General features: G+C 39.6%; 1 protein-coding gene across 8 annotated transcripts in view; it reads right to left on the reverse strand.

Annotated features, from left to right (window-relative positions):
- MCF2L2 (MCF.2 cell line derived transforming sequence-like 2) overlaps positions 1-21,245 on the reverse strand; it is a 239,842-nt gene that overhangs the window by 145,325 nt on the left and 73,272 nt on the right. For all 8 annotated transcript variants that reach the window (XM_070243320.1, XM_070243323.1, XM_070243321.1 and 5 more), the window contains 2 exons: positions 9,476-9,566; positions 6,980-7,099 (listed from right to left, as the gene is read on the reverse strand). In XM_070243320.1, the coding sequence (XP_070099421.1) occupies positions 6,980-7,099; positions 9,476-9,566 (211 nt within the window). The remainder of the gene's footprint in view (positions 1-6,979; positions 7,100-9,475; positions 9,567-21,245) is intronic.

The following is a 21,245-nucleotide window of genomic DNA, read 5'->3' on the forward strand; positions in this document are numbered from 1 at the left end:
TTTGGCAGTCTCTCATAAAGTTAAACACGTACTTACCATATGGCCCACAAGAAAACTATGCGACTGTTTATAAGAACGTATGTGAATGTTTATAGCAGATTTATTTTTAATCACTAAAAACTAGAAAACTCAGATGTCCTTCGCTGATGAACGGATAAATACACTCTGGTACATCTGTAACGTGGAATAATATTCAGCAATAAAAAGAAAGAACGATTGACACACACAACAACATGGATGAAATCCAAATGTTTTATGCTAAGTGACAGAAGGCAGACTCAAAAGGCTATTTAGTTTATGATTCCACTTATACGACTCTCTGGAAATGGCAAAACTATAGGGATGCCAGGGGTTAGGGCTGGGGAGAGAGGTTGACTACAAAGGAGCAGCATGAGGGGCTGGCCCAGTGGCGCAGCAGTTAAGTTTGCACGTTCCATTTCGGCGGCCAGGGGTTCGCTGGTTGGGAGCCCGGATGTGGACATGGCACCACTTGGCACGTCATGCTGTGGTAGGCGTCCCATATATAAAGTAGAGGAAGATGGGCACGGATGTTAGCTCAGGGCCAGGCTTCCTCAGCAAAAAGAGGAGGATTGGCAGTAGTTAGCTCAGGGCTGATCTTCCTCAAAAAAAAAAGGGCAGCATGAGGAAATTTTAGGGGGTGATGGAACTATTCTGTATCTTCACTGTAGTGGTGCTTAAATAACACCATGCATTTGTCAAAACTCATACACCTGTACACCAAAAGAGTGAATTTTATTGCATGTAAATTAAAAAATGAAGGAGAGGCAGCTCCACCATAAAATTTTTTTCCTCTTTTAATCTTTACAGCGTCAAGAGGAAAAAGAAAAAAGTTTTAAAATTCTACATAAGAAAGGGAAAAGCACAATGATTTTGCTCATCAAACTCACAGGACACTCTGAACATGTAAACCTGGCCTTAAAATAGTCGTTCTGTGTTTTCACAAATTCTGGATTTGTCTATTGGGCATCCTTTCATGATGGGGCCAATTATATTAACTATATTTTCTTATTTTCTATATTCCTCCTTGCTGGCATTTGTGGCCTCACCGACTGGGGAGAGACTGTTCCTCCCAGGGCTAGAGACAAAGAAAGGATTTAGGGATTTAAAAAAAAAAAAAGGGAGCACTTGTTTGATATGCAAACCATCCAGCGTCAAACCCATATTCCTCCACTCCATTCTGATCTCACTCTCACACAGCAAGCCAGCCTTGATCCTGTGCTAAATCATCCCAGGGTCAGTTACCAGGCAACTAACGACAACCCCCACACACCCAAAGCCAGTGGAATTATTCAAATTAGCCAAGCCTAAACTTTTTACCCTGCCCTGGTTCACTTTTCCTGTGGAAACCTCAACAAAGGCTCTGGCCCAGGCTTTTATCCTCCTGCTCCTGCCTCTGGGCCAAAACCTCATGCTTCCCCTGGGCCCCCACCCAACCTGGGACCCGTGAGTATAATAAACTTCTTCCTTCCAAGCCTCGTTCTCATTCCCTCCTGTGGCAGCGCTGACTCTACCACACCATGTCCGACATGCACATTCTTAGAACAGCTGCTATAGATTAACAATGTCATATTTTTTTCCTTTTCAGTATACATTTATGTTCTTATCTCTAGTTGCTTAAAGCTGTTCTTTCAAGGTGATATATGATCTTTTAATGATGAAAGAAGCATTTCCTATATTTGTCACAGATTGCATTTTAAGAACTTAATTTGCATAGCCTCTTTAGGGATTTTTGCCCCACTGCCTTAGCCACTTCACCTAACAATTTTGTGAGGCAGCTCTGAAGACAGCTGTTCCAGAATAGATAAGTACCAGCAAGAGGCACTCAGAAACTCTTTGCTATATCAATGTACCCCTCTCCTTGGGGAAAGCTACGGCAAGGCTAAGTGACTCCACTACAATAACGTCCTTGGTCTACCTCATTCTTTTTTTTTCCCTTTTTTTTTTAAAGATTGGCACCTGAGCTAAGAACTGTTGCTAATCTTTTTTTTTTCCTCTGCTTTATCTCCCCAAATCCCCCCCGTACATAGTTGTATATCCTAGCTTCAGGTCCTCCTAGTTGTGGCATGTGGGACGCTGCCTCAACGTGGCCTGACGAGCGGTGCCATGTCCACGCCCAGGATCCGAACCGGGGAAACCCTGGGCCGCCACAGCAGAGCGCCCAAACTTAACCACTCGGCCACAGGGCTGTCCCCACTCCACCACATTCTTATGAGTCATGCAGAATAAACTGCTTTTCCCCTGAAACCATGAAAATAGAACTATTATCTAATTAGAAATGAGCAGGGAGATATAATGAGAAGACAGGGAGCTACAGAGTAAAGTGCTAATATCACAACCACGTTTTTAAAACAAATTCAAGGAGACAAACCAACAGTTTGAACTGTCATTTAAAAGGCAAAATACATTTTGAAGTTTGAAGCTTGGTAACTTCGCATGCTGAATTCTGTGGCACGTCAGAGCTACGAGGGGAGTGCGGTCTTCTTCGTAAGGTGAAACAGTAGCTTACAGGATAAAGTTTTTGCCTTACGAAATGCCCTACTAAATTTGCCCATAGGTTGGATGACTGACAGCTTTTCAACAAGCTGATTTTAAGTTTAAAATGAAAAGTATGATGAGTAAGGAGTCAACATACACTACCACAAATAGCAGCAACTAAAGACATAGTATCAAGACAAAGTAGACATTCATTCTCTCCTTAGTAAAAATGCACCACGCGAAAGCAGGGCATAAATCCCATGTGTATCCGCATACATATTCTCACCTGGAGAGATGTGTTTTATACACAACCAGGGGAATATGTACGACGTTGGGCCAAATGCTCAGTTCAAACTCCAAACCTTTTTGATAACAAGAAGCAACTGACTAGTCTTCCTCTCTGAAAGGGAAGAAAGCTTATAAGGTTTAAGGCAAGATGATTAACTTCCTGGAAGTCAACATCTCTTCCCCAATATTAATTGTTAATCAAGTCAGGAAAACAGAATACGAAACACCCGGTTCACATTTCCCTTAAACATGCAAATATTTTAAAACAAGTATTTAAAATAGAATGGGAAATTCATTTTGAGTCTGGTTAATACCCAAAGTTTTGGGAGAAAGTATTTTAAGAAATCTATTAATATAAAATGGAACCAAAAGAGGGAAAGTAACAGTGAAAAAGGAAATAGAAAAATCCCTTGTCTGAGATGATCAGGTTCTACTGAGATGGGTTAAATATTTTCTCAGAGCAATTTCCATTAAAGTGGGGTTTTTGGTTTCTTTTGAACACATAATATATGTAGGTGATAATAAATTCAAACAGAAAAAGAGTCTTTCTAAATAGAAAAATAGTCTTCCTCTCACCACTACCTCCAGGCTCCAGTTCTAGCCAGGAGGCAAGCACTCCAACCAGTTTCTGGCATATCTTATATATCCCTCCTGAGGTGATCCAGGCACATACAATCACATATATTCCCCTCCTATTTTATTCCAGTGGGAAAATACTGTATTTACTATTCCCCCTTGCTTTTATCCCCACTTAAAAATATTATCTTAGGGGCCGGCCCAGTGGTGCAGCGGTTAAATTCGCACGTTCCGCTTCGGCGGCCTGGGGTCCACCAGTTCGGATCCCGGGTGTGGACAAGGCACCGCTTGGCAAACCATGTTGTGGTAGGGGTCCCACATATAAAGTGGAGGAAGATGGGCATGAATGTTAACTCAGGGCCAGTCTTCCTCAACAAAAAGAGGAGGATTGCCAGCAGATGTTAGCTCAGGGCTAATCTTCCTCAAAAAAAAAAACAAAACAAAAAAAATCCTATCTTAGATGGCCTAAAAAAATGTATCTTTTATGGCCTAAAATTTAAGGTATCAGTGTGAACTCTATGATTTCTAGAATAAAAACATATGTTCATATATAGTATACACATACGTCTATGTATGTATATATGTGTACATAAGGTGTGCATATATAATTACCAGTGTGCATGTAGATGTGTATATATAGATATATACACAGACTTTGCTGAAAGGGGCTAGAGGTAAAGACGCCTAAGTGGAAACAGCACACCTAGCATCCAGATCCTGGTCTAATTCACCACCCAAAGGAATCAGGGCTCCTCAGAGAAATAGCTACCTACAGGGCTGGATTAGGGTACGTATGAGATGAGCCTGAAACATCATATTAGGCCAGAAAGTAAGGAAGCACTGAAAAAAAAAAAGTCACAGGGACATAGGAGCCGGCTTAAAGGGGCTCCAACTGGCCAAATCTGGGACAATTTGGGCATCAAAATAATTAAGAACAGTAATGAATTATAAACCATTGAAAAAATAATAACAGACAAATAAATAAATAGGAGAGAAGAACATTCTAGTTTATAGTAGAATACCAACTTCTGTTTAGCAAATGCTGAGAGAATGTTGGAGTTGGAAAATCATTATTTTGCAACCAACACAATAAAGGTTGTTCCAGGCAAGAATTATCAATGGATATTAAATACAAAGAGACATTTTTGAGGAGCAGGATATTTGTATGGTCTTTAAGTGTCTCTCCAAAGATTTCCCTGCAAGGGAAAACATTATAATACATTTGAGAAATTGGACAATGCCTTGATCAGAGGACCACAATTAACATCACCAATGAGGGGCAGATGAACATGGTGTGTCTCCACATGTGACACCCTGAGAAGGAAATGACATCACTTAAGTATATTCCAGTTGGGAATGCATAACCCAAATTGAACCCTAAGAAACCATCATACAAGCCCCAAATGAGGTGTTGTTTTTTTTTAAGGGACTATATTATTCAAAAATACTAATGTCATAAAAGACAAAGAAAGGCTGTGGAAATGTTTTAGATTAGAGACTAAAGAGATATGACAACTAAATGCACTATCTGATCCTAGACTGGATCCTGTACGTACGCACACACATCTATTATGTATACGTAGAATACATGTATTTCTATATGTATATTTATCTCTTTCTATATATATATAGATGTAATACATATTATATATATGTAACATATACTATATATACATAATACATATTATACATATGTAACATATATATACTATATAGAGAGATAAATATACATATTATAATATATAATAGAGAGGAAGAATTGCATACATCTATAGAGGTGTATGATAATGTATAGAGAGAAGCAAATGAAGGTAAAATATTGACAATAAGTGAATGAATCTGGGTAAAGGGCATGGAATGTTCTTTGTACTATTCTCTTTTTTTTAAGATTTTATTTTTCCTTTTTCTCCCCAAAGCCCCCCAGTACATAGTTGTGTATTTTTAGTTGTGGGTCCTTCTAGTTGTGGCATGTGGGATGCCGCCTCAGCATGGCTTGATGAGCGGTGCCACGTCCGCACCCAGGGTTCGAACCGATGAAACCCTGGGCCGCCGAAGCGGAGAGCACAAACTCAAACACTCGGCCATGGGGCCGGCCCCCTGTACTATTCTTATTCTTTGAATTTTTCTGAGTATGAAATTATTTTCAACTAAAGAAAAAATAAAACCAAAATACATATTAGAAACTTTTCTATATCACGATAGATTTATCATTTATTTTTGTTTTTCATTTTTCAATTCAGATATAATTTACATCAATAGAATGTACAGATTTCAAAAGTATAGTTCGATTCATTTTTACAAATATATACACATGTAACACCATTGAATCAAGAGATAGAACATCTCCTCAGAAAGTTCCCTTCCAGTCGATCTCACTACCCCTCACCCCAACAGCAGCCACTGTTTTAATTTTCTATCATAGCTTAGTTTTGACTCTTCTCGAACTTTATATAAAAAGAATCGCAGAGAATATGCTCTTTAGTATCTAGCTTCTTTCTTTCAAGAGAATATTTTTGACGTGTGTCCATGTTGTTGCACACATCAGTACTTTACTCCTTTTTATTGCTTAATGTTATCCCATTATATGAATATGCCACAATTTCTTTATCCAGTCACCTCTTGATGGACATTCTTGTACAAGGCTTTTTGTGGACATGTGTTTTCATTTCTCTTGGATGGTAGGTGTATGTTTAACTTTATGAGAAACTGCCAACTGTTTCCATTGTGGCTGTACGATACCTTACCACTTTTGATGGCTGCAAAGTATTTCATTGATTGGGTAGACCATAGTTTATTTAACCAGTCCCCTCTCATTGGACATTGAGTTGTTGCCAATCATTTATTATGACAAACAATTTGGCAATGAATATCACTGTATATGCAGCTTTGTGCACGTGTGAGGAAGTATCTGTAGAATAATTTTTATAGGAAGGTCAAAGAGTGTGTACATTTTAATTTTTGATAAATACTGCCAATTAGTCCTTCACATTGATCAATACCAACTTTATTCCTATTCAGCAAAGTATGAAAGTGCCTGTTTCCCCCACATCTCTGTCAAAGTTATACGTAAAATTTTTAATTTTATCGCTTTAATTTGTTATGAGTATCACAGTGTTTGTTTTTATTTTTACTGTACTGTTGCTTATATTTATGTCACCCTCCTATTTTAGATCCTTATTTTCTTTCATCTGTGCCATTACAATTTCTCTTCCTCCTTCAATCTCTTTCTACAGTCTTGGACACCACCTTCAGAATTATATAACTCCAGTACCACTTTATCCAAGTCACTCCCCAACTCAAAACCTTCACTGGATCTCCATTGCCCTGAATAAAATCCAGACCCTTTATCCTTATCCTTAAAGAGCTGTTTCATGTTTCCTACCTTTTCTTCCAAAAGATTATCCCATATGTACTCCAACAAGAATCAGGCTTCCCCATGGACCTCACATAAAGTGTGTATTTCCTGCTTCCATGTCCTTACACATGCTATTCCCTCTGCCCAAATGCCCTCCTCTCCCTCTCTACCTCTGGAGTCCTATCATCCTTAGAAACCCAGCTCAAATGCCATCTTCTATACATGCCCTAACCAAACAGAGACAAGATGAAAGGTCACGCTTACCGGCACTTTCATTTTAAATTCATCTCGATAGTATTTGATGCCAATGTCAGTGAAAGTCCTCTGGAGAAAGCAAGATGGACGAAGGATGAATATGAGCTGCAAGTTTCCTGGGAATGCTACCTAGAAGGATCACAAAAAGCGTCAGGGCAAACGTCACATCCATTGGTCTCCTCTTGCCCAAGATCACAGATGACAAAGCTAAAGTGGACACCATGGATGCCAAAGAATTAGAATATATTTCATACAATTTCAGAGCTGAAAGAGATCCCAGAGGTCAGAAAACTCAAACTCCTCCTTAAAAACCAAACCAAACAAAAAAACTAAACAAACAAAAAATGTTACTGATTATAAAAATAATTCATACTCTCTATAGAAAAATTGAGAAACTAATAATAAAAGTACACATTAGAAAAAGAAAATCACCCATAATCTCATAGCCATTTTTAATATTTCAATCTAATTACTTACAGGCTATTTTCTCTGATTAAATATCTTTATCATGGTTAAATTCATACTATATAAATATTTTGTAACCTGCTTCTTCACTTAATATTATACCATGAGCTTTTATGATTTAAAATTTAAAATTCTTTGGAATTATTATTTTTCATGGGTGCACAATTTATTTTACCAACCCCTTATTGCTAGTGACTTAGGTTTTTCCATATTTTTACTATTATAAGTAACACTGAAATAAACATCTTTCTCCACGTTTTAGAACACTTTCTTAGAATAGCTTCCTAAAAGAATTACTGTCAAAGACTTAGTATTTTAAGGGTTCTTGATGCATATTATTGCCAGGTTGCTTTCAGGAAGCATGACCCTCATCTTGAGATAAGGTCCTGAGAAATGAGATAAGTAGATTCATATAACAACTTAGTGGCAAAGTTGGGAATCCAAGTCTCCCATTGCTCATGGCTTTCCATTCTTCCCATGGTTCCCAAAAGCAACTTCCTGATGTGCTTGCTAAAAAAAATAATCTTGTCTTTGCTGTGAAATATTCTGATTTATTAAGACTGGGATGAAGTCCACGTTTCTGTATTTTCGACAAGCACATGAAAAGATTCTGATTGGTAGCCAAGTTTTGAGATGCCCAAACTACAGTATCTTTTATGCATGAAGTGATCAACATAATTCTTGGACAAATTAGGCTCAGGCATCAAAATTATTCAACTATTGTCTATGGAGCCTGGGAAACCATAATTCTCCAGAGGCCAGTCCTCTGAAATAGTCATGGGCATTGTCAAGTGTCTAAACCCTCAGGGCATCAACTGTCATGGCAGTCATCCGAAAAATAAATCCTGTAACCAAAACTAAAGCAAAGGGACAAAACAATCCATGCACAAAGGGAAGGAGTCTTCGCTTCCCCCATCTTTGAAATGCAAGCTCCTAAACAGAAGAACTTCGCATTTTGTTATGCTATGACAGGACATGTGAGCTGAGACACTATTTGTGTATCTGGCTGAGGCTCTAAAATGATTGGAGAGAGACTCTGTGTGTGTGCATGTCTGTATGTGTGACTGCCTCTGTAAGTAGGCACAAGTGAGGCTTTAAATGTCTCTTTCCCATCGCAGCCTCCACACGCACTACCACCCCACCATATCCCATCCTCTTCAGCCAGTGCCAACTGCCCCAGGGAGCCTGTGCTTTGGTGGAAATGCTGGTGTGGCCAGCCCTGAGGTGTCTCTGCCCGCCCATGTGGCTGGGATCCCCAGTTTGAGGTCCCTGCAGAGAAAGGATACATCTACTTGCTGAAAGGAAACACACAGGGATCAAAATCAGAACAAGTAGATGGAAAAGGAAACCCATCCAAGATTGTTTGGATAACCTAATGTCAAAAGCAAGCACATAGCATATCATTTTGTCTGGTTTGCCAGTGTCCTTCTAATATGTGAAAAAACAATTTGCATACTGAAATGACTGTCTTACATTGGGTGACCCCCAAAGCAAACCCTAAGACAAGGATTTGGATATAAAGAGTTTATGGAGGAGGTATTTCCAGGAAACACAGAGAGGGAATGGAGGTGGGAGGGAGGCTGAGATAGTGAAGGCTAGAAAGCCAATGTACTAAGGAGAGAGGACTGATGTAGGCAAGAAGGGCTGAGACTCTCTGGGATGCTGTGTGGAACATAGCTCAGAATTGTCCCACTGAGGGGTGTGGAAGCTGGGGTATTTATCCACCAACTCCCACAACTCAATAGTTGCAGGTCACTCCTGGGGCATTAACTTCCCAGCACTCTCTACCTGCCCCTCTTCAGTGACCAGAGAGGTCAATAATGTAGGGAGACTCAGGAAGCCTTTGACACACTCAGGAATTGTCTGCAATGACCTTCAGGTGGCAGAGGGGATAGGGACGTGACACAACAGCCTCTGCTAGAAAGACCTCCCCAAAATTTGGCATAAAATATTTGCCTTTTCCCCATGACTCTGATATGAAATGATTGATTAGACTATTTAAATTACTTTTATAATAATAGGAGAAAAAGAAATATTTACAGCTATTCGTGTCAAAGAAGCTTTCACGGAGCTCCACTTGTCCCTTCGTCTGTCGATAACAATGATGAATCCGATGCTGGCAGCCTCCACACTGCAAAAAAGGGTGGTCAGGATCAGAGGTCAGGTGAGACACATGGGTTCTGGGTGGCTCCCTCAGCAGAACACATTCTGAGCCTCTGTGGCACTCCAGGCTCACGAGTAAACACGCTGCATGGCACAAGGGAATAACTGGGTCTGACTTTCCTAACAAAGGAACCAACTTCTTCTCCTCATCTCAGCCTGGTAGCCTTAACAAAACAGAAATACCTGGTGTCTCATATCCTCTCAAGGGCTCTGTTTATGGCTGGCAAATGTATGAAACACCCAAGGAGCAGACATGCTCAAACCTAAAGGAAGATGCACACATCAGTTGAGCATCACACATCCCAGTGCAGGCAGAGGACCTCAAGGTTGAGCTCTGCCATCTATCCACCCTGAAGACTAACATTCTTGGAGCTATCAATATGCTTCTCTAGGAGTGAGTCCTAGAAGTGTTCAGAAATAATATGTCCATGGAAAAACAACCCCCTTTCAGTGCCTAGTATAAACAGCCAACAAACCATATGCACAAGAAGATACCATCTTCATTAAGAACAAAAGGAAGCTGTTAAGTTCCCTTTAAGTCCCCACAAAATTCTCCCCAAATTCTTTTAAACTAACGTCCTAAAAGGGAAAATATTTTTTTCTCTCTCTCTTTGGGAGGAACTATGGTATAAAGGAAAGAGCAAAGGCTTTGGAATCTAGTTCAAATAGTGCTGCCACTTTCCGGCACTGAGATACTGGGGAGACCACCTAACTCTCTAGAGCTCAGTTTCCTTATCTGTAAAATGAGAACAATACCACCAATAGCGAAGTGGCTAAAAGCACAAATTCTGAAGCCAGTCTGCCTAGGTTTGAAACCTGTACTCTACCATTTATATATTGTGTATTTTAGGGCAAAATTTACTCAGCCTCTATAGTTTCTGAGACTCCTCATCTGTAAAGTAGGAACAATGATAGTACACAGTGAGGGCCTGCCTGGTGGTGCAGTGGTTCAGTTCCTGCGCTCTGCTTCAGTGGCCCCAGGATTCACTGGTTCAGACCCCAGGAAGAGGAATGCACCGCTTAGCAAGCCACGCTGTGGCAGGTGTCCCACAAACAAAGTAGAGGAAGATAGGCATGGTTGTTAGCTCAGGGCCAATCTTCCTCAAAAAATAAATAAATAAATAAAATTTTTTAAAACTAGTACATATCTACGGGGTTGGTGTGAGGATTAAGTGAGTATGTATGGTACAGATGTATAAATTCCTCAGAAAAGTGCTGGCACTTGGTAACACTGTATAAGTATTATTATGATGATTTCTTATGTGCTTTTCATGGAGATTAAAGGAGAACAAGTACATAAAAAGTAGTTGGCTTATAGTAAACTTGAATAATTCTTTAATATTAGGTAAAAGGTGAGCTTTACCATAAAAAGTGTCTGTATGTGAATAAGACAAGTTCTAAGAAAACTTTTCATGAAAGCATAAGTAGCTGATGTGAAGTAAGCAATACTGGGCCAACCCATTATCCTAGTTCCACAATGACCCAGGGTCTCTCACTGGGGACATTTTCCAGACCAGGCCATAGTGCAAGGAGGGGTGATCTGACTGGGTAGAAGAGGAAGAGATTGGAGATTGTAAATGCAAAAGTGGCCAGGATTTGAGCGGAGTGGCTGTCAAGAAGGGAAGCCTCAGACAGTCCTCATGGAAATTCCCTTTTAAGGCTTAGCTAACTCCTGGGCCCCACAATTTTGGGTGAGACTCCAAGAGGCTGACCTACTCCAAGTGGCTACACATGTGATAACTAATGAGAAATTATGAAGCTTGCCTCATTCTGGGGAGAGACAACTGGTGTTTTGGCCCAGCCAGAGTAGACAGACTTTGATGAATACCCTGGGCATTCAGGTGAAACTCTATACTTAGGTGGAAAGGCCATGCTCTAGGATAAATGAAACACCATAGGACTTGTTATAGGATTAAGGCTACACTCTAGGACGAAGGACAAAATGGAAATGGACTTGCCCTAAGAAAATCTAAAACCAGGCCTCAAAAAGAGCAAGGCACTCTACCAGTAATTTAACTGCCTGTCAGATCAAAACTTAATACTGTTTGTAAGTAGATAAGCCTCTACAAAATATCATCTATGATATCCAGCATAAAGTTAAAAATTAATAGAAATGCAAAGAGGAGTGACATCAGCATCATGGCAGAGTGAACTTGCCCAGGACTCTCTCCCCTCCAACATACAACAAAACGGAGCAACCATATTCCAAAAGAAAATATCCTAAAAGCACAAAAACCTTGCAGAGACACGCAGCCACATGACGGAGGTTGGAGAGGCTGGAGCCCCCCTCGGAGGAGCTGGAACATGGTAAGAGAGAATTTTGCTCCCTCTCCTAAAGACTGCAGTCACTGCCATGGGAGGCTCTGAGAGGGAAGGAGTGGGAGAGGGGTCGCATATCTGTGGGATCACCAAGGACTCCCTAAGGCCCTAGCAGCCTAGAGGGAAGCCCTCTAACAGGGCAAAAGCTTTTGCGTGGTGTGGCCTGATCAAGCCAAGACTCCAGGAGACCAGATAGCGAGAGCTGATCAGGAAACCTGGGACTGCACGCAGGAGAAAGCGCCACCCCCCAACCCAGATGGCGCCATCTTGGCTGAAGGCAGAGGGCTCAAAACACATGGCTTTCAACCCCCACCCAGTAGCGATAGGCTGTAACTACAACCGAATAATATCAGAATGGGAAAGACCCGTCCTTCTACCATGAAGCAATTCATCAAATCTCCAGACTAGAGAGAAAACAATAAGCACCCAGAACTCAATCCTGAGGACACAGAAATATGTAAACTAAACAATTAAATCAAAATAGCTATCATCAAAAAACTCAATTAGGTAAAAGAGATTATAGAGAAACAATTCAATGAGTTCAGGAGTTACTTCACAAAAGAGATTGAAACTATTAAGAAGAATCAATCAGAAATATTAGAGATGAAAGACACAGTGGAAGAGATAAAACAAAATATGGATTCCCTGAATGCTTGTGTGGACATCATAGAGGAATGAATTAGCATAATCGAAGATAGACATGTTGAAATGCTCCAGACAGAGGACGAGAGAGAACTAAGACTAAAAAGAAATGAAGAAAGTCTCTGAGAAATATCTGACTCAATGAGGAAATGTAACATAAGAATTATAGGTATTCAAGAAGGTAAAGAGAAAGAGAATGGAGAAGAAAGCACATTCAAAGAAATAATATCAGAGAATCTAGGGAATGAGAGGGAAATATGTGTGGAGGAAACTTCCAGATCTCCTAGATTTGTTAATGTAAAAAGACCTACTGCAAGGCATATAGTAGTAAAACTGGCAAAAATGAATGACAAAGAAAGAATACTAAGGGCAGCAAGGCAGAAGAAAATAACCTACAAAGGAACTCCTATCAGATTTTCAGCAGATTTCTCTGCAGAAACCTTACAAGCTAGGAGAGAATGGAATGACATATTCAAAATTTTAAAACATAAAAATCTTCAGCCAAGAATATTGTATACAACAAAAATATCCTTCAGATATGAAGGAGAAGTTAAATCTTTCCTAGACAAACAAAAGCTAAGGCACTTCGTAGCCATGAGACCCCCCCCACTACAAGAAATCCCCAAGAAGGCCCTCATACCCGAAAAAAGAAAAAAAGGGCAAAAGGGGTCACAAAACACAAAGTAAGGAGACAAATAGGTAGACAGAATCAGAATGGGATAGCAAACATTCAACTACAGCATTAGGCTAAAGGGAAAGACAACACCAGAAACAAAGACAATCTTGACACTTTAACCACAAAGTCATAACACAAGTTGAAATAAGACATGAGAAAAATAACTTAGGAGGGGAGGAGGAAAGGGACTGAATCAGTTTAGACTAAGGAAATAAGAGGCCATCAGAAAATGGACTATCTTACATACAAGATTCTTGTCTTTTCTTTTAAAGATTTTATTTTTCCTTTTTTCTCCCCAAAGCCCCCCAGTATATAGTTGTGTATTTTGAGTTGTGGGTCCTTCTAGTTGTGGCATGTGGTATGCCACCTCAGCATGGCCTGATGAGCAGTACCATGTCAGCACCCAGGATTCGAACTGGCAAAACCCTGGGCTGCCGCAGCAGAGTGCATGAACTTAACCACTTGGCCACAAAGCCACCCCTACACTACTCCACTTAAAAGGAAAATAGTGTCAGAGTGAAAACACTGATTACAAGAGACAGTGATTACACTTTAACCATAAGGACAGAGATAGATTGAAAGAAAAAGGACAGTAAAGCATATACCATCCAATCACTAATCATAAGAAAGCCAGTGTGGCTATATTAATACTAGAAAAAGTAGTGTTCAAGACAAGGAGCATTGCCAGAGATAAATGATTTATAAAGACAAGAGGGTCAGTTTATCAGGAAGACATAACTATCCTAAACATGTACGTATGCAGTAACATTGCTTCAAAATACATTAATCAAAAAGTGACAGAACTAAAAGAAAAATAGATAAATCCTCAATCAAAGTTAGAGATTTTAACACTTCTCTCTTAGTAACTGATAGAACAAGCAGCCAAAAAATCAGTAAGGATACAGAACCTGACTTGGAAGATTCAACATCCAAGAACTGCAGAACACACATTCCTTTCAAATGCACATGGGACATTTATCAAAACAGTCCATTACCCTAGGCCATAGAGTAAATCTCAACAAATTTTAAAGAACTGCAATCATACAGGGTGTATTTCTGATCACTGAGGAATTAAATTGCAACTCGATTATTCTTCCATTTTCTGATTCATTTCTCTTTTTTTTGTTTATAATTTCCTTCAGGTTTAATTGCCATTCTCTTTTTTTAACTTCTTAAGGTGGAATGTTAGATGATTGATTTAAAACGTTTTCTCTCTTTTAATACAAGTATTTAAATCTACAATTTCCTCCTAAACACTGCTGTAGCTACTTCGCATAAATGTTGATATATTGTTTTTGTTATTGTTCAGCTAAAAATGTTTTCTAATTTCCTTTGTGATTTCTTCTTTAGTCTATGGATTATTTAGAGGTGGCTGTTTAGATTGCAAGTATTTTGCAATTTTTCTAATCAATAGTGATAAAAGTCAAAATGGTGGTTTCTTTGGTGGAGGGAGGTAAAGAAATGAGAGAGTAGGGGTGCAGATATTGATGGAAAAGAAGCAAAAGGGAACCTTTGCAGAAATGTTCTTTACTCTGATCTGGGTGGTTGTTACATGGTATATAAACAGGTAAACGTTCATCAAGCTATATAGTTGAGATTTGTATACATTACTATATGTAAATTATAACTCAGTTTAAGAACCCAAACAATTAAGTAAATTCAAATTGTGAAAAAGGAAAAATATTATAAAATTTAAAAACAAATATCCATACTTATGGAGTGCCCAATACACGTGAGGCTGATCAAAGAGGATACAAGAATGAGCAAAACAGTTCCGTAGTACAGCAGAAGCAAACGGACTTTAATAACAACAATGATAATTTTAGATAACAATAGCTACTATGTATTGAGTTCCTATCGTTTGTCAGGCATATTTATTTTTTATCTCACAATCTTAGGAAAGATGATGTTATCTCCATTTTACAGATAAAGAAACAAAGGCTGATAGAAATAAAATAACTTGCTTGATATCACACTAGCAAAACTGGATTTCAGTCTCAGCTCTCTGATACTGATGTTCATGCCTTTAAAAACCCCATCCCATGGCTCCCCTTCAATTTTTTCTCACAGCAGATATACTTGTACCTTGCGGCAGTTTTATTTTGCATATGTTGCTGTTACTAGTGTTTTCTTTTCTTTTTTCTTTAAACCAAATAATCAGTGGAGAATGTTCTAAGGGAGCATCTGGGGCTCTTAAACAAGGTGGAGCCGGGAGAGGAATATAGCATATAGTACATAAACACAGGCTTGTCTTTGATCTACGAAATAAGCAGCTGCCAGCATATATGGCCTCCCCGGCCACACTGAGGGCAAATGCCCCTCACAGCAAGGCTCTTGTTAGCTCCATCCATGCTCCAAGAACAGAGCATCTGGGTAAACAGAGTGGGACCTGCTGGGAAAATACCTGTATACATAAAGGGCTGTGTCTCCTGACACAATTGTGTACAGGCCACAGTTCAGGAAGAAGAGATAATGAATCACAACAATGATTTTGAATATACTTCCCATAAAGTACATATTCTAAACAATGTGCAGTAATATCAACAACTGGGGGCGGGGGTCCATTCTATCCGGTGCAACAGAAGGGTCAAAACCTCAACTAAACCGAATGCACAGGAAATGGAGTTTCTGAACCATGTATTTCTTTAAGTAACACTTGGCTGTTTTAATCTCTATTGTTCTCTTAACACTATTGTTCTTTTTGATCTCTATTGTTCTTTTCAGGGTCCTATGATGTGCTAGACACCTGCATAAATGTTATTTAATAAAATCCTCACAACCAGGTTGGTGATAATATTTCCACTTTATAGATGAGGAAACGAATCCTCAGAGATGTTTAAAAAATAATAATTACTTGCCCAAAGTCACACACTATGTGCAGAGTTAAGATTCAGTTGAAGTGGTCAGACTCTGAGACCAATGCTCATGACACAAAATCCATACTCTCTTGGTCTGGAAGATATTTTAACACTATATTCCCACATTTTCCAATCTTAGTAACTTTTCCATAACAAACAGAATTGAATTTTTGATGAGTCAAACCTGTCATTTAGAATATGACTAAATATAAATATGTAAGTGTAAGATGTGTTCTGACCACAAAATACCACAGCAGTTCTGTGGTGGATGTGGCATTTACTTTCTCACTTAGGCTCTCATGCTAATATACTTTCCTATGATTTACCTTTTTCGGTAACCTAGGTATAGAAAATACTTTGGTTAACTGAAATTTTGCTGGATTGCTATAAGAACTGAGTCAAACATAGGGTGACCAACCATCCCAGTTTGTCCAGACCTGAGTAGTTTCCTGGGCACAGGAGTGTTGTTAGGGCCACTCACGTAAACAGTAATCTTTACTATACATATTAAAGATTTTGTTCTTATTATTGTTAAACTAAATCAGGGTATAGGGCCTTGCTCTGGTCTCTGACGCATATCTAATACAACAAAGACTATCAGGAACTAAGATCAGATGTCTGCCCTACCCGGAGACCAGTCCCTATATAACTGGCCTGTTGTCTTTGTTCTGTAAGATGGCTCTTTTGGATGTTAGTCCCCCCATCTTCTGATTTGCCAGCTTATTGCTTAATAAATGCCCTTTCTCCCCTACCACCTTGCCTCTTGACTGTTGGCTTGTCCTGTGGCAGGTAGAAGAACTCTCGGCGCTAACACTTTCAGTGCTAAAACATGGACGGTCTCAGGAAAACCGGGACAGTTGGCAACCTTAATTCAAATGTCTAATTCCAAGCTCTAATACAACTTTCTCTGGCATACTGCCTATGGGGCTTCTTACTGGAGGAAATCAAACTACTTTTTAGGACTATTTATGTTTGTTGACTGTTACACTTTGATCTTAAGTAGTCTTAGGAATTGCCTTCTGAATGATAGTGCTCAAAGTTGTTCCTGGTATAGAAGTAAGAATGATTAGCCTATGCTTTTTGTTTTTTTAAAAAAAATATTCTTCAGGGCCGGCCTGGTAGCGCAGCGGTTAAGTTTGCACATTCCACTTCTCGGTGGCCCAGGGTTCACCGTTCAGATCCCAGGTGCGGACATGGCACCTCTTGGCAAGCCATGCTGTGGTTGGCGTCCCACATATAAAGTAGAGGAAGATGGGCATGGATATTAGCTCAGGGCCAGTCTTCCTCAGCAAAAAGAGGAGGATTGGCAGTAGTTAGCTCAGGGCTAATCTTCCTCAAAAGAAAAAAAAATTCTTCTAATTCAGAAGTAAAGATTTCATAATGTTTTCCAGTCTTACAGCATTGTCTTGACATCCTCATGTGCAAAATGGTGGGCTGGCACAAGCTCATCTTAAACACTTCTTCCAACTTTAACATTCAATGACTCTCTAATTCTATAAAGTGACTTCAAGTCCCTAGAGACCACAGAGGTATTCCTACAAATTCAGTTGATAATTTTTATAGAGTTCGGAAGACATTATAAGGTAATCTCAAATTAAGGATGGAATACGTAGGGGACAATTTAATCTCTTGAATACTTCAGAATCTTCCTCATATCTTCCTTCTCTTCTCAAACCTAAAACCTCACCTTACCTTACCTTTTGATATATTCTTTGATGCTTCATCCAGAGTGGAAAGTTACTTCCCATTTTTTCTGTAGGAAAATTAAAGTCTTTATTTAGAATGGACTGAAGGCTGTGACTCCAGTGTCCTCCTTGATGATAACGGCAATTCCTTGCCCAAACCAATGAGGAGAACCAGATGTGCTCCTGCTGCACAGAAAAGCCAGCAAAGAACAGTGCTCTGAGGAACAGCAATGGTTCTTGGGTGAGAGAAGGACGGAGAATCTATAGAACAACCAATGGCAATGCACCCCTCTCCCCTTTGTGGATCCTGATTCAAACAAACAAAGAAAAAAAGATAAAAAGATAAAATAAAAAAAGATAATTGGAGAAATTTAAAAACTGCATTATTTGGTGATATTAAGGTATATCGCACAATGTGATAATGGTATTATCATGTTATAGAAGGAGTCTCTCTCTCTCTCTTTTTTTTTTTTTTTTTTTTGCTGAGGAAGATTCACCCTGAGCTAAGATTTGTTGCTAATCTTCCTCTTTTTGTATGTGAGCTGCCACCACAGAATGGCCACTGACAGATGAGTGGCGTAGGTTCATGCCTGGAAACTGAACCCAGGCCTCTGAAGCAGAGTGCGCTGAACTTGAGCACCAGGCCACTGGGGCTGGCCAAGAATCTGTCTTCTAGAAATACATACTGAAACATTTACAGATGAAATGATACAATATCTGCTTCAAGATAATGGTAGGAGAGAATGTGGGTAGAGCTACAAATGAAACACAATTGTCCATGAATTGATAATTGTTGAAGTTGGGTCTTAGAAACTTAGATGTTTATTATATGAGTCTTCTGAATTTGCATATGTTTAAATTTTTCTATAATTTCTTTACAAATTTTAAAGATTTTTTAAAAAACCAAATGCTCTTGGGTTTTGTTTGTTTGTTTGTTTTGTGAGGAAGATTGGCCCTGAGCTAACATCTGTGCCAACCTTCCTCTATTTTATGTGGGATGCCGCCACAGTGTGGCTTGCCGAGCGGTACTAGGTCCAAGCCAAGGATCCGAACCTGTGAACCCTGGGCCACCAAAGCAGAGTGCACAAACTTAACCACTATGCCACCAGGCAGGCCCCCCCACCTTAGATTTTTTATGAGCAAAAAATCTAGAGTTATAATAGGCTTAAAACTTTAGGAATCAACTCTACTCACTCACAGAATAGGCAATACTTCCCCTTTATAGGAGAAAGGAACAGGTCAATGACTTAGTTCAGCCCCTTGACAATGAAGGAATCCCCTTGTACATCCATGCAAGATGCCCATCCAGCTCCAGTAGACACATTGAATAACGGGATCTGTTGCCTCTAAGCCAATGTAATTCTCTGCCAGGCTGCTCATAGAATAAGGCGGCCTTGCCCTAAATTCAAATAGTCCCTCCTTTATAGCTTCCACGTGTCAAATTCCATTCCCCCGACCATTTTTTTTAATGGGAAGAGAAACAGGTATGATGAACAATAACGTATCTGTAAGCCTGAAAACCCATCACGAATGAGTAAATATATGAATAAATTACATTCCTGGGTTTTTTTTTTTTTATTGTACATACAGACATAAAATAAAATGCAGTTGTTTGAAGTATCGGCATAAAATGCTTCTAGATGGTCTTATGGACCCCATCCCCTCCACAAAAACACCCCACCACAACTTTCTTTAAATGATGCTCATTTCTAGAATATACATTAAATATTTAAAAACGGAAAAAACTAAGGGATCCTTTGGGGGAAGCAAAGATAGATAATGTCACTAGAAAAGGATCAGATCTTTTTGGGATTGTGGCTATGAATGAATTCCTCATTCGAATGATGCTGAAAACAGAGGGGAAAAAACACTCGAGGGCTCCTTAGTGGCCCTCCAAAACACTCTCAGTCTCGAAGCAGGTGGGGACAGAGAACAGGAGAGGCAGAGTAATTAACTACAGAGTCACATACAATAATGTATCTCAAATTTGAATGTCCTCATCAATCACCTGAGGATCTCACTAAAACACCAATTCCGATTCAAGAAGCCTGGCATAAAGCCCCAGGTTCTGCATTTCTCATGTTGGGGAGCAAAATCTGCCACCTCAAAATCTGTCTCTTTGGGAGGGATTAATTTAGGCTGATTATTTTTAAAACAGAAGACTCTGGGAAGTTTTCTTGTTAACTCCCCTTTAATTGCCTAAAAGAATTTAGATAAAGGGCCTTTTCCCAGAATGGAGCTATCACCAGAGAGATCTACAAAGAATATGGGCTAGGTACGGTGGTGGAGATCAGAGTCTGCTCTGTGTCACATTGTCTCTGCACAGCCCAGCAAACATTTGTTTACCAAACACTTGCTTTTTCATCTCCATGTGAATGGCCTTCCTCCCTTTGAAGTCCCAAACCACTACCCTATTCTTCCTAGCTTGAGTTGGCATATAAGCCTCAACTGCCCAATTTGTCCTTGAGCCCCCCATATTCTCGTGGAACCCTCATACGTATGAAATTAAATTGGATTTTTCTTACGTTAATCTGTGACACGTCAGTTTTATTCTTAGGGCAGCCAGAAGTACCTAGAATGGTAGAGGAAATTTCTTCCTCCCCAAAACTAACAAGCTTCCAGGTGATGTCCAGTGTATGGACCAACATTGGAGTTGCTTAGGCAGTTGTGAACAGAGAGCAGCTGGGTGTAGCAATTGTCCCCCCATCTGTAGGAGTGAGAGTGCCTTCCTTTACAAAGTAAATTGGCTTAGAGAGAGCCTATGAGTTTTGAAGCTGGGGAGAAGGCAGAGCAGACCTTGAAGAAACTCCAGCCCTCAGAAGAGAAGACTACAAAAGGAGGACTATGAAAGGAGGTCTTTCTAGAAGTAAATTAACTAAAAAACTATGCCTCCAGGGCAAAATCCTCTACTATGAAAAATAAGGTCCTGCCTACTCCTTAGTCTAGCAGACTAAAGGGAAATCTGTTTACAGGATCTACCCGCTGTTGCAGAGTCAGACGGCCTCATTCTCCTCCCATTCAAGGGCAAGGACTTTGGTTAAACAGACTGACCCAAATGCAAAGGAAACACAAGCCAGATAATCATACTAACAATATAACCCTCATTCATAAGTATGAAAAGGTAACCAAAGGCCTTCTGAAATGAATAAAACCAAAGCATCAAAGAGAAAGATTGAGGTGAACAAACAGAACAACCAGCCTGGAAACAGAAATAATGAAAGAAACAGAAAAGTACTTTTATATATTTTCTAGTTAGTAATCTCAGACTCTTGAAAGGATACTGCATCCATAATACAAAAACAGCCTGTTATGAAAAGGAAGCAGTGAAAGAATGAGTGATGCCTGTGATGGCCTGAATGTTTATGTCCTCCCAAAATTCTTATATTGAAATCCTAACCCCCAAGCAATGATATTAGGAGGTTATCAGGTCATGAGGGTGGAACCCTCAGGAATGGGATTAGGGCTCT

The sequence above is a fragment of the Equus caballus genome, chromosome 19, assembly GCF_041296265.1.
Source record: "Equus caballus isolate H_3958 breed thoroughbred chromosome 19, TB-T2T, whole genome shotgun sequence".
Lineage (NCBI taxonomy): Eukaryota > Metazoa > Chordata > Mammalia > Perissodactyla > Equidae > Equus > Equus caballus.